The following is a 13,870-nucleotide window of genomic DNA, read 5'->3' as shown; positions in this document are numbered from 1 at the left end:
GGTGGAGAGAGGGAAACTAGTGGACCGGCGTCAAGGTGGACACCGTGGACACCGTCAGCTGTTTCCTGTCACCGCCTTCACAATAAAACAGACGCGCATCAAAAAAAAAATCCAAACCAAAACTTCAAAAACATTATTTTATTTCGCTGAATCATGTCGTCATTTCATTTATTGAAATATAAATATTATAAGGCACTTAGATTTTTATTTATTGCATTTACACACAGCTTTTCCTTTGACTTCAAAGTTATATTAAAATATCGATTTTTTTTTACCTTAAAAAAAGCATTCTAAAAACACACCTTTTATTTAAAGTCCCTAGCACTTTCATTTATTCAATATTTATTTAGGTCACATACTTTTAATTGTGCTAGTGAGTTAGTGACTAGTTTTACTTAGTTAGAGCATTAGAGATGATAAAACACACAAATTAAATTATTTGAACAATGCCAGTGGAGCAATTTTGACCAAACTGGTGCCTTTAGTGGAGAATATAATTTTTTAAACCTAATTATGCAAATTAATATCAGATTTCCTGACAGAGGGTCCCATAAATATGAGCTCATGAACTCAATATTGAGATGCTTTCAATATACACTTTAGGAAATCCTTGAAATGCAGAAATTTGAAAAGAAGAACTATTAAACTTTGATTTAACATCTCACAATCCATGTCACCTTATCTGACCAAATCCACGTCTTAGTTGATTTTCATGTCCATCTATTGCTCTCTATCTAATATTGTTGAAAACCTGAGTCTTTATTTGCCTGCATTTATATTTTGTACTTCATCAGTGACTAAAAGACATTGATTGGGCTTTAAAATACCCAAATTCCTGTCTTGACCTAGAACCCTATATCAGCTTGACATGGCTTAACCTAACCTGCCTCTTCAGTTACCATAGTTGATCATATGACTTAGATGTGATTAGAGTGAAAACACTTTCTCTCCATTTAACAAAACCTGGCTTCGGGCCAGAAAGAGAAAAACGGAGGAAAAGACACTTTATGTTTCCCAGGCAAAGTCTGACACAACAAAACTGTCCAAAAAGTATTTTTTATTTTTAATCCATGAACATTTTCTCATCTAAGGAGTGAGCAAACACCAGAGTTTGAAATATACATTATGTTTACAGGCAGTTTAAAATTTTTAAGGGTTGAAATTATTCATGAAAAATGCTTTTTTAAAGAAGGACACAACACTTGTATACACATGCTGTATAGAGGTCATGAAATGAGCCATTTTTTATTTTGGTAGTACAAACAAAGGGCTGTTTTGTGTGAGTTGATATGTAAATTTATTCACCAGGTGACGCACAACTGAAAAACTAGTGTGAGTGTTTTCAGATGCATACACAAGCAATTTTATCCTGGGGGGTGAAAAACAGACCTAATGTCCTGTTTGATGCAAATAAGAGCGATATTATAACCTTTAACAGAAAAATGTGATAAAGTTTATTTGATTGAATCTTTAAAAGGAGGTGGTATCGATTAATTCCTTTTATTTAAACAGTCCAGTTTAAATAAGTTGGATCATTTTAGGACAATTACAATCATTTTTTCCAATGATAATGTGAGAGTGTAAAATTTTGAGGGTTTTCAGACGCAGGATTTTGGGACATAAATACGAAAACACTGAGAATGTGACTGACAAACACTGGAGAGGGAAATATTCAAATAAAAACACAGGACATGACAGCAATATGACATCAGGTGCAAAGTAGAGATTCTCAAAAGTACAGGTCAGCCATGTGAGTTTTCACTCCACTGCTTTTTCATATTTTTCTTCTCCTGGGGAAAAAAAACAAAACAAAACAAGACTGACACTGAAATATGACTGAAAGAGAATTGCCCAAACTTATTTAACAACCCAACTGGCAAAATCTTTTTTGTGTGCAAAACCAGACTTAGATTGCTATCAGCCTCAACTGTAAAACCATTTCTTCAAGCAAAACCAGGTGAAGGCTAACCAAACTGAGCATATAGACATTAATAGGGACAGAGAAGTGAAATTGTGGTAATCTAAGATAAAACCAAATATTTGATGCTATTTGCACAAATATTAAGCTGCATGTCAGTGACTGCACTTAAAGGTTTCATCGCCTTAAGTCTTGTTTTATTGCTAACTGACGCTCACTGTCTGCTGCTCTTTGCAGCTTCATATTCTGTTCACCTGAACTCGCTGCCTCTCCCACCTCATCAGGACGATTTCCCTTCACCTGCTGCACTCAACTGCTCCTCATCACCAATCAGTCAGTATATAAACTTCTATGCTGACTCGCTCCTTGCCAGATTGTTCTTAGGACTCACTTTCCAGCACGCTTCCCCGGACTGAGTCTGTCGCGGCCCAGGAAAACTGACCAGCCTTCTGCTGCTGTCCTGCTGCCCCCCTTCAGCCTGGTTCCCCTCCCTGGTGGGCCCGGCCAGTTTGGAGCCCCGCGGTCAGCACCTGCTCCAGGTCAGTGGCATCCAGCTTTTGTGTCCATCATATTGGCATGTAAACCACACATAGTGGCTTCGGTCTCTTCGGTCTTATCATTAAGTGTTAAAATGCTACATGTTAAGTCCCTGAGCTTTCATCCATCTGCTGATGGTCATGTGATAACACTGAAAACCTTTGTGGTTTGGTAAGGAATGTGTTGAACATTGCTCTTACATAAACAAGAAAGAATAACCTAAAAACAAAGAAATGCACACATAAAATACAAGACAGGCTTTGTTGTAGTTAATAACATCCAGACACTTTAAACTAACTGGAGATTTTTTTTTTTTTTTTTTTAGTTTCTTGGTCTTATCCTTTTCACCTATTACCGGCAAACAGATTCTCCAACATCTCCCACTTCCTGCTGTTCACCTGAAATCCAAATAAATACAGCAACAGCGTCAGTGTCTCTCCTCCCAGCATGCTCAAGCAGAATTAGGTCAGCGCTTGTTGGTAGTTACTTTTCAAACCACAGTCTAGCGTTGAGGCAATGAGATGTGAGAAGCACAAGATAATGGAGGATGACATGATGGTTGATTCCTAGCTGTTGTGTTTCAGCGATCTGATTTGGTATAACTCACCTCTCAGACGAAGAAGCTTCATCCTCGATTGGCCTAGAATTGACGTGACATCCTTCACATGCCAGAATTGGTGAATATTAGCCTTTTGTTTTTTTTGTTTGTTTTTTTTTTTTTTCCCCCCCAGAAGATGGGTGACTCAAAGGATTAGGAGTATTTCTTTTTTTTTTCCTTGAGCCTGGGTGACTCATAACCTTCCCCATCACTGACAATACACGTTAGGGTTGGAAGAAACAACATACAATGATGACAAAAGGAGGGACCTGGCTTATGGAATACATGCCACTGACAGTGAAGTGGCTATTTTGAGGCAGTGTAAATAAGAGACAAAGCCGTACTGTCCCCACTGTAACACACACTGTGTGACCTATGGAGACCTCCTGCTCAACAAACAAGTGGTGTAATTATATGCCTGTGTGGCGCTGCAGGTGGAATGTGCTAGCGATAGTCAAGCCCTTGTTGTCATAAGGACTAGAAGCTGCCCCAGTAGCCAACAGACATGAGCTCACCATCATTACAATGAGAGGCGGGGCTAAACCCGTCACGGCTGTGGACCTGATGTTGCTGTGGAGACACACACCACACACACACACACACAGATTGGCTTGAAGTGACACCACTGGGAAATTAAAATGGTAACCCAAAGCAACAGGATTTTATTGGCCTGTGTGTGTGTGTGCGTGTGTGTGTGTGTGTGTGTGTCAGGGTACAGGTGCACTGTACATGCATCACCTAATTATACTGACAATGGCAGCCAGCGTTAGAAATATTCACCACACTTGCCTGACATTTGGTATCAAGCGCAGAAGAGCAATTACTGGCCTGTTAATTCATTCTACAGCTCTGTTCTCGCTCCATTCTGTTTGTTTGCTTTTTTTTTTTTTTTTTTTTGAAACAAAGATACAAAACTGATCGCACTGACACAACCGCACACAAACACGACTTACCTGTTTCACAGCACGCAGCTTAACTTATTGCTACTTGCACACTTCAGGACTGAGTTAATTGTAGCCAATTAGATCAGCGCTCATTCACATCAGTCTTTCAGACTCTCTGAAATCAAAGGCTGCAAATAAAAACACGTTCACGTCTAAAAACCAGACATCTTGCAGCAACCGCTAATTACAGTGAAAAGCTCGAGGCGGTGGAGTGGAGGCAAAAAGTGAACCATTTTTATTACATTAAAATGTTTCATACAAACAATGCATACACACTAGTTTCATATTGCTTCAGACGTAAGTTTCTTTTGTTTGAATTCCAGTTAAACAACTCTGTAACAAAATGTAAGTACAACATTTATGAAAATATAAATCTCTAAACAGGTAAGTCAGTCCTGACAATACAAAGAATACCATAGAAACATTCATTACCAGTATGCCAACTATAAGTTGCAAACATGTAAGTTATTAAAATTCATTCAAGTTACTTAACATACAATAATACCATATACTGGCTTCCATATGGACACATTCAAATATACTATAAACCGGCATTCCAATATATTTTATGAGGACTTTTTTATTTTATTTTTTTTACTTTTTAGCAAAGATAGCACATCTTCTCTATCATAAACAGAATCACAGTAGAACACTGAAACAATTTGGTAACAATATAATTACAGTACAAGCCTCAAAAACAAATGAGACAGTCAACAAAATGAAATAAACTATAATTTGGACTTTGGCAATTACAGATTTTTTTTTTCTTTTTTCTTTTTTTTCTTTTTTTCCAATTTAGAAACTCTTGAATTGTATTTTAAAGCTTGATGCTGCTACCGGGTTTTGAAATTTTCCAAGGGCCATAATCTCAACAGTTCAAAACTAGTAAACATACAATAATGTGGAATAGCCCTTAAAAAGTATATGTCAAAGTGTAAGTGTGTGGGTTTTGTTTCAATCATGCCTAGTAGGTGATCGGTCTCATCGGCGCTCCAAACTGCAGAGCACAAATTCTGTTTTGGGTTATTACAGACATGCGTTTATAAAAGCTATCGCGGTACCTGCAAGGTACAACCTCAGACTCCAAAATATTCTTTTAGATTGTCAGCAAACCAGATCTTGACAGCTGTCCCTCTCAATCAGCCAAAAATCTATGGGCTCACATAGAGAAGTGGTCCAAAAGACGCAGAACTTTTACATAATATGGAAAAAGAACATCAAAATCTGTCATTGTTCATTACCTCCGTAAACGTGCACCGGTAGTTTTGCATGAAAAGATCAATTTTGTGATTTGTTCAAGACGTAATAATGAGACTAACTGCTTGTGTGAACATTTGAGTACAGAAATTATCTATTTACAGAGTTAAATGACATGCAAAGAAGTTCTCAGACCAAACAGTGGATGTTATGTGGCATGCACTGTAACGATGTGGCTACAAAGGCGCTCGTTGGGTATAAATGTAAAGCAGAAGGCACATAATAACAATAATAATAATAAAAAAGGAAAGTTTAAAGGGAAATATTTGGCCCTGATTTTGGTTGTAAAAGCAAGGCTTCAATTAGTAACTTAAATGTGTCATTGAAATAACATTGTGTTCTGCTTTGACTCTGTACTCAGTTTCTCATAAGCAGTATTTTATTTTTTATTTATTTATTTTTTTTTAGTGCAGCATCTGTTTATTATGTGTGCCCAAATTGTGACATTCTCAATTTTTTATTTTTTTTTCCAAGGACAATATATATATATATATATATTTTTTTTTTTTTCCCACACGTTTACAAAAGTTTATGTACAACCACAGGTTTTGATTTTCTTTTTTTTTTTTTTTTTCTTTTTCCTTTTCCTGACTTCCCAATGACAGGGTTATTGACCTTATTGACCCTCATTTGTTCCCATAGATTCCCAATTTTCCTGTATCCTGTAATATACACTGAGACTAGCATTTTGAGTCAGCTACAGCCTGCAAGTACCTGGACGGCCACGTGTGTTTGAATTTGTAGGCAAATTGGACACTTTAAACAACTTATACAATGTTAAATATGAATAAATCTAACAAGTTCTCACAAACCACTCGTAAAGTGCTTCCACCTAATATCTAAACCTCAAGATATATTAACACGGGCAAGTTGTTTCAGCGAAACGTTGGGCTAATCACTCTGCCTTTTTCTACTGAAACATTTGAACGAACTCCACTAAACCTAAAGCAAGTACACTGGTTAAGGCGTGAGTGTGTGTGGTGCTATGGTACACTGTATGCTCAATAGTGGTGTTTCCCTTAAAACCAACAGCGCACAAACTGATGGAACAGGTTAAGTCACATCGAATTCACTGTTCCGGGAAATTTCGACAGCTATCATCACAAAGAGCAATGCCCTCCACCTCCCCTGTTGTTGACTCGATTTCAGTACACTGACCGTTTAGATTTAACGCCAATGCAAGTATTATGTAACTGTGTGTTTACTGTGTTTACAAATTCCCTGCATTTTCATAAATCTTGTAATCTGCACATAAAGAACATTTTAAATTCCAGGCACTCACTTTGATTGCATTAAGCACAACGTAACATTTTTAAGGAGTTGCACAAATTGCAGCAGCCAAAAAAGAGATATGTACATATGTTCATAGTTCTTCTATTTTTATACAGTACCGACTGATGTAAATACAAACATAAACATACTCTTTTAAGAACAACATAATGGCTTAATGTGCACAATCTGAATAAAATAAAAGTGTAAAATGAAAGTGGCTAAGATCACTGGAATGGCTCTGAAAATGTTTGAACAAGACATTTGAATAGTAACTTTGTTCTTCAAATGCAAAAGGACACATAATGGCAACTAATAACTCACTGAAATATATATTTATATATTTTTTTCTTTTCAAAAACAAAGTATTTTCCTAACAGTCTTCATGTGTAAAACAAACAAACTGTATCATAAGTTGGAAGTAAGTAATACATCATTTGAGTGCAGCTTTTAAAACGGTCGGCCCATTAACTACCCACAGGGCTGACATCTGCAGCTGAATCACGTGGCTGTAAACAAGAATCAACTGCACCCCAGAGATCCTAAACTTTGTCATCCACCCTCCTGTCCTTACGCCTACTTTTTTTTTGTACCTCACCTATCACTGAAGCAGCTCAGTCTTTTTTGTTGGCGTGGTTGACTCACCCTCACCAGAGTCGGACACGTTGATGGGGCTGTCCCTGGAGAAGACCTCTGTGGACTCCCTCCAAATGCAGTCGGCGACAGACTTAAAGGAATGGTTGCCGCATTTGGGCCGCACCTTCTGCGAGGCATTGTTGACAATCTGTCGGCTGTTGGAGGTGGCTATCTTTATCTTGAGGGCAGCATCCACACGGTCCACCACCGTGTAGGTGCCGATGCTGCCGTCTTCGAAGCCAATGATGATGTTTAGCGCTCTCTGGGAGAGAGACAGGAAGGTGGGAGTCTTGTAAAGTGAGCAAGTACCAATGCTCTTTCCGTCTGCGAGGCGCATCACGATAAGATTGGAAACGACACCGGCATCGTCATCTTCATCACAGTTTCGGAAACAGACGTACACTAGATAACGTCCGTCTCTAGATAATTTCTGACGCCAGATTATACCAGCTGCATGGACAAGCCTCAGCTTCCCACTGTGAAGGTCCAGGACGTTAATATTCTCATCCCCTTTGGAGACAATTCCTAGCTTCCCATTGGGTGAGATCTGAAAGTCCTCTAGATTTTTGAGGAAGTTGGTTGGCAGCTGGACTCGCCTGCAGACTGACTCATCTGCCACACTCCAGATGAAGACGGTCTCTGTGGATGTGATGAACACCACGCAGTCCGGGCAGTCAGGAATGAGCTTGAAGTTGATGATGGTTATGCCATCATCGCACACAAACTTCTTGGATACACTGCCCGACCACAGGCTGACGGCGAGGAGCTTGTTTTTGGAGGTTCCTACAAGGAAAGTGTTTGCTGTGGTGATCAGCGCATTTTGGAGGGTGACTAAAATGTTGCACACTTTGTGACCGGTTGCAAGCCTCCAGACTCTGGAGGCATTCTGCTCACAGAGAGACACCACAAACTGGTCATTGTGGGTGATTAGCAGCTGTGATATTCTCTGTCCGTTGATGCGAAAGATGTTTTCTCCGGTGTTAGTTTGCCAAATGTACTGGCTTGATTTGTCATCGGAAGTGACCATGAGATCCCCTGAGGAGGTTAAGACACAGTTCTCCACTATACCTTCGTGCTTGAAAACTGTCTCAATAAAGCCGGTGCTGAAGTTCCACTTGTGAACAGCTTCCGAGCCGTCCATGGTAAACACGTAATCCTCTCTGCCTGACAGCAGCAAAGTCTGGATCTTCTTGCCTGTTTTGTCTATATTTGACATGGCTGTGATAATGTCGATGTCCCAAACGGAAAGAACTCCGCTGCTTGCAACAGAAAGCAGCATGTTGTGGTGGGCTGATTTGATGAGTTTGACGATAGCCCCTGAGATCTCAATCAGGCTAGCCATGCACTGGCCACTGTCCCTCCTCCAGACAAAGATGGAAGAAGTGTTCTCCATGGAGGCCACGATGCTTTGGCCATTCTTAGAGAGAACAGCAGCAACAAAGCGTTCGCTACGTTTGGCTTTGAACTTCTCGACCATTTTCCAAACTTTAGTATCCAGAACTTCAATACTTCTGGCTTTGCAAATGAGAATGGAGCGCTGGTCCTCCGACAACTCAATGCCTACCACTTCGCTCTCGTCCCCCCTGCAGTCATAATCCTCCATCAGCCTCGGATTGGTGATCTCTTTGGTGTTCCAAACTGACAAACTGCCTTCATTGTCTATCATTACCATTTGGTTGAGGGTGTCCAGCACGAGGATAGACTTCACAAACCCCCCAGAAAACTCAGAGGTCACTGTGGACAACTTGTCCCCGTTTCCTAGGTGAAAGATGGATGCAGTGTTGAGGTACTGGCCACAGAAGGCATACATTCCATCTGGAGAGCACTGAACACAAGTCACCTCATACCAGCAATGAAACTGGTAGAGAGGCCACCCGTAGAGCAGGTCAATGACATTGACATCTTTACTAGCCTCAAGCCAAGCCAAAGCATGATGGGTGGACAAAGTAAAACCATTGATGAAGGCCACCCCACCGGCGACACCACCATGCTTCGACCCCTTTATTTCAACCTCAGATAAAAGGCAGGATTTGTGGTTATCATAGATAAGCAGCGTGTTTTTGGTTGTGGCCACGACCAGATACTTTTCATCAGTGGTGAGCCTGATTCCCAGCACAACGGATCTGGCCGTGTCGATCTGTCGCAGCAGCTGTCTGCTTTCTACATCCCAGGTACTGACAGACCCGTCTTCAAGAGCTACAAGGACTATGTTTGGAGCTAGAGTGGGTAAGATCTCCACAATCTGCATGTAGCTGGTGCAGAGAGGAAGCCTTTCTGGACTGTAGGTGACATCCATAGAGGAGTGAAGAGGCACTATGGAGCAGTACTTCGGACCATCTTTGTCACACTCCAGGAGTAGGTGTCTGAGCTTGGGGAGGGAGGTGACGACTGGAAGGAGCCGCTGCTGCAGTTCTGCAGACAGTGACGCTGGATTCTTCAGCACTTTTACCTTGATGCTACGCAGAGTAGTGGCCAGGAACTTCAGCTCTTTTTCCTGGGTGTAGCTGTACGCTAGGTCAATGTCAGTCAAAGCCTTTTCAAACTGGCCAATCTTGATCATTGTGTAGAGCCAGCTGAAGTTCATGATGACACCAAACATGAGGTCGTCAGTGCGGCCGCTCCTGGTGAGGTGGTACACCAGCTCTGTCATCTTTCTGTGGTTGACAAAGAAAATGTCAGGTTCCAACAGGTTGCACTGGAACACCCAGGGCTGATCGGGAGTCTGCCTGTCATAGGAGTACTTGTCAGAAGATGCTTTTTCGTGTGATTGCTGATGGTGGGGGTTTTTGTGGTGAGATATGTTGAGGGAAGTGAAATGGTTGTTATCGTAGGTGAAGATCTTCTTCCTGCCACCTGACCACGCCCCCAGGAAGTACTCGGCCAGGAGGCTGTGCATTTGATGGACGTCCTCCTCGTTGCTGAGATACAGCTTCTGGGCGATGAGATGCAGGTGTCTGTTGGCCCAGACCATCAGCGTGACGTTGTGTACCTGGCGTTCCACGAGATATCCCTCCAGCTCCTCTTTGAGCTTTGCAACCAAGTCATACGAGATCCTCAAAGGGTTTTTTAAGTACGTTGGCACAATAACATCACCGAGCACTATGTTATCTAGGGATAAAATGTCCTCCAGCTCAACCTCAGTTAGTCCGGCCTTGGCCATGGTGATGTAGCCTAAAGCTCTGAAGACAAATCGTTGACCCAACTTATTCTCTACTGAGTAGAACAGCTGCTCGATGCTTTCATGCACTGTGGAGCACAGGGACCTGTCATCCACGTCTTTGTGAGACCTCCAGTGAACTACTTCTCTGTAGATCAGGTTGACAAACATCGGTAATGTACACTTGGCAAGCGCTTCGTTAACGTAGATCTGCTGGCCTGAGGTGACCTTCCTCTTCACCCCGAGCAGCTGCAGCTTTAATGTTTGGCTACAGACCTTCCGGTCCCTCTGAATCAATTCCACGTAATAGCCTTCATCGTGGATGAGGTTTCGGAGCTTCTGCAGGATGCCGTGTTTATTTGGCAGCGTGGAGACAACGATGCGAACTGTCCGAGGCAGGTGTACGGGGAGCCACCACAGCTTACGAGCTTCATCGGCATCTGAGAGCTGCTCCAGGGAATCGAGGACGATGACCAAAGGCCTGTGGAACGAGGATTCCCCCAGGAGGTTGATCAGGAGCTCCCTCATCTCCTGGATCTTGTTAGGCAAAAAGTGAATCAGGCAGCGGTAGTTTATTGCGATCTGTTCACAGATGCTCTGGAGGAGAGTCCGCAGGTCTGTGGAGAGCAGGCTGGAGCCAATGTAGCGGACGATGACCACTGGGTCGGCTTCAGGGCCCATCTCTGTCTGCAGCCATGTGTAGGCCTGAAAAACAGCATTGAGGGTGGTTGTTAGGACAAATACGAAATATATTTTTCATGAATGGGTTCCACAAATAGTCCACATTTTAATAACAGATGTGATGATTACTAATGACCAAGGTCTAAAGGGAGATCTGAGCGATTGCTTTCCAACAGCACAAGATCATATCATTAGCTCAGCACAGAGGAGAGAGTTAATAATTTATCGTTTTATCTGTGCTGTGCAAAATTTAGAACTTTGACGACACCGAAAATGTATAAAACTCGGTAATGTTCATTGTAAAGTCTTTCAAACAAAGTCATATATTTTCTGATTATTCTGAATAATCTTACCACAGTGGGGAGTATTCTATGAACGAGAGCTACACCAGTTTTGAGACTTCATGATTCAGTCAGTTTTTCTGTGTAGGCAATAGTTGTTTAGAAGTAATTTTTTTAATAAGTCAGCCACTAATCACAATCATTTGAATACATAATTTAGATTTTTTTTGTCCAACCACTTTTTTAAATTGTGAGAATTACTAGTTGAACTTGTGTTTTTTTTTTCCCAGAAAGCAGATTTTTCTCTCTTTGCAGTCATTAAACTTGCTTTCACAGTATGCCGCTGTGTTGCTGTCAGCAGGTTTCAAGGAAGCATTTGAAACATCCACCAAAAGTTATGCCACAGAAACCAGGACAGGTGCTAAAAAAACAGCAACGCTCTCACAATAGGAAAAAAAAATGTGTCAGTGTTGCATTGATACCAAAACCATTTGTGGCTGTATCAGCTGAAACGACAGATAATAGTGGTTTACTAGAGGACCTTTTCATGGCTTTCATTAATGTTGTAAAACATGTTGATCTGTAGGTGTTTTTGTGTCTTGTAACTATTCATAAAACTACTGTACACTGAACATGACAGGAATGTCACTTAGAATACAAGAATCTTATTTTGACATCGCTTTTTTTTTTTTTAAACAAAAGTTGAACAGGAGGCGTCTGTGTGTGTGTGTGTGTGTGTGTGAGAGATCTGGGCTGCAGTGTGTGATCCTAATGTAGGTGGACAACCAGATGGCACACACAAAACTACAGAGTGAACACAGAGTATGTTGCATGCGCACAAAAATAAAGCTACTCATGTGCACACAGGTATCAAACCAGGAAGAGATTCCTTCTTTGCAGGAATCATAAAACATATTCACAAATGTTAAAAAAAAAAACAAACAACCCACTGATGTGGACATCCGAATATACACACACACACATACACACACACACACACACACACACACACACACAGTGGCATGACTTCACAGGAAATTAGAGACATGCACTGGGCGATGGACTTCTCCTTTGGCAGACAGACAGATGGTCAAACAAGTGTTTGATGGGAAGAGGTGAACAGCTGCCAGCCTCCTCATACTCTGATGTCCAAAGACGGACACATAATCTGACCGGACGCGTGAACGCACTGGGGTTAGGGAGAGCAGGCCAAAGCGAGACAGAAAGAGGGACGTGGTGCCTGGGAAGGATGCTGGGGGTTACACAAAAACAGAGAGCATAACTAATGTCTCACCTGTTTGGCCACCTCCGACAGAAGCAGCGTCTTTCCAGTGCAGGGTCCACCATACACCACCAGAGGGCTCATTCTGCTCCCCTTGGATGGCAGAATGTACTCCTGCACGTAATCCAACGACTCGGCCTTGTACTCGTAGAGCGCCGCGTAGCTTTTACAGAGAGACAGGTGCTGTAGGATCTCGTCATACAGCTGGTCGGTCTCTGTGTCAAAGTTTTGCTGGACCGTGGCCTGGATGATGTCCACCATGTCCTCGTAGAATTGCTTGCACAGACCCTCCACATAGTGGCTCTCCACCTCCTGGGAGTAGCCCAGCTTCATGTCACAGTGAGTGACGGAAGAATAGACGCGGAGGTTGGAGGCAGCGACGACCGTTGGGATGAATTCGTCCCGTACTTTCAGGAGACGTTCGTAGGACTCCTGGTTGCGCATGATGCGGTCGCCGCTGACCACAATATCCATGTAGCGGGCCATGTCTGGGAGTCTGGCGAAGCGATCGAAGTTGGAGATCTTGCGAATGTAGCAGACACATTTCCTGAGAAAGGCAGGAGTTTGTTTCCCAAGGGCGAAGTCTAATTCATCTTCCAAGGCTGAGGGAAGAGAAAAACAGGTGAAATATTGTGACTTCTCATTCTTGAATGGCCTAATTGTATAATCTCTCTAAGTAGCTGATAAAGTCTGGATTGTAACGTGCAACCAGTAAAGATAAAAGTCCAACAGATTCAGGATTCAGATATTTGGGGACAAAGCTGAACAAATTTTAGATGTCTTTACCCTCCGATTAGATAGCTTTTCTCCTGAGCCTTATTTAAGAAGAAACAAAGTTGATAAAATCACATAAGCCAGCACTACTGACTTGCATCATAGGCTCCCCCACAAAGAGCTGGTTCACTGAAATTCTGCCAGCATCTCCTGCGTAGTTTTGGTAGCCTGCTAATTAGGTGGGAGAAAGAGGAAAAAAAAAAAAAGTGTGAAAGGAAAGTTGGTTGTGAGGAACGGCACAACTTCCTCTAAACAGTATGACCAAGCACCACTTAAAGCCCAGTGTGCTCAATTAAAGTGCACAAAAACTGCCATTTCCTGACATCAAGCAGGACTTCCTTTACTTGTGGAATTACCTAATTAGATTTGTATCGCGCTTTATTTCTACCATTTAAAAGGCTACAAGCTGTGCTCAGTCTGTAAAACAAAGACTTGTCATCAGATGCTGAAAGCGTGCAGCGCAGGTCATCTCCCCCAATGGCAGTCTGGGGAAAGGAGACGTCTGAAAAAATTACACGGGAAGTTTGTTACAGACA

The 13,870-nt window shown here is 41.9% G+C and overlaps 1 protein-coding gene across 2 annotated transcripts in view; it reads right to left on the bottom strand.

Annotated features, from left to right (window-relative positions):
• Positions 1-4,209: 4,209 nt before the first annotated feature.
• Positions 4,210-13,870, bottom strand: part of nwd2 (NACHT and WD repeat domain containing 2) — a 36,982-nt gene continuing 27,321 nt past the window's right edge. For both annotated transcript variants that reach the window (XM_029526804.1, XM_029526803.1), the window contains 2 exons: positions 12,573-13,162; positions 4,210-11,021 (listed from right to left, as the gene is read on the bottom strand). In XM_029526804.1, the coding sequence (XP_029382664.1) occupies positions 7,125-11,021; positions 12,573-13,162 (4,487 nt within the window). In that variant the 3' untranslated portion in view covers positions 4,210-7,124. The remainder of the gene's footprint in view (positions 11,022-12,572; positions 13,163-13,870) is intronic.

This window comes from Echeneis naucrates, chromosome 18 (assembly GCF_900963305.1).
Source record: "Echeneis naucrates chromosome 18, fEcheNa1.1, whole genome shotgun sequence".
NCBI classification, from domain to species: Eukaryota; Metazoa; Chordata; class Actinopteri; order Carangiformes; family Echeneidae; genus Echeneis; species Echeneis naucrates.
This window is presented reverse-complemented; position numbering and strand designations above follow the sequence as displayed.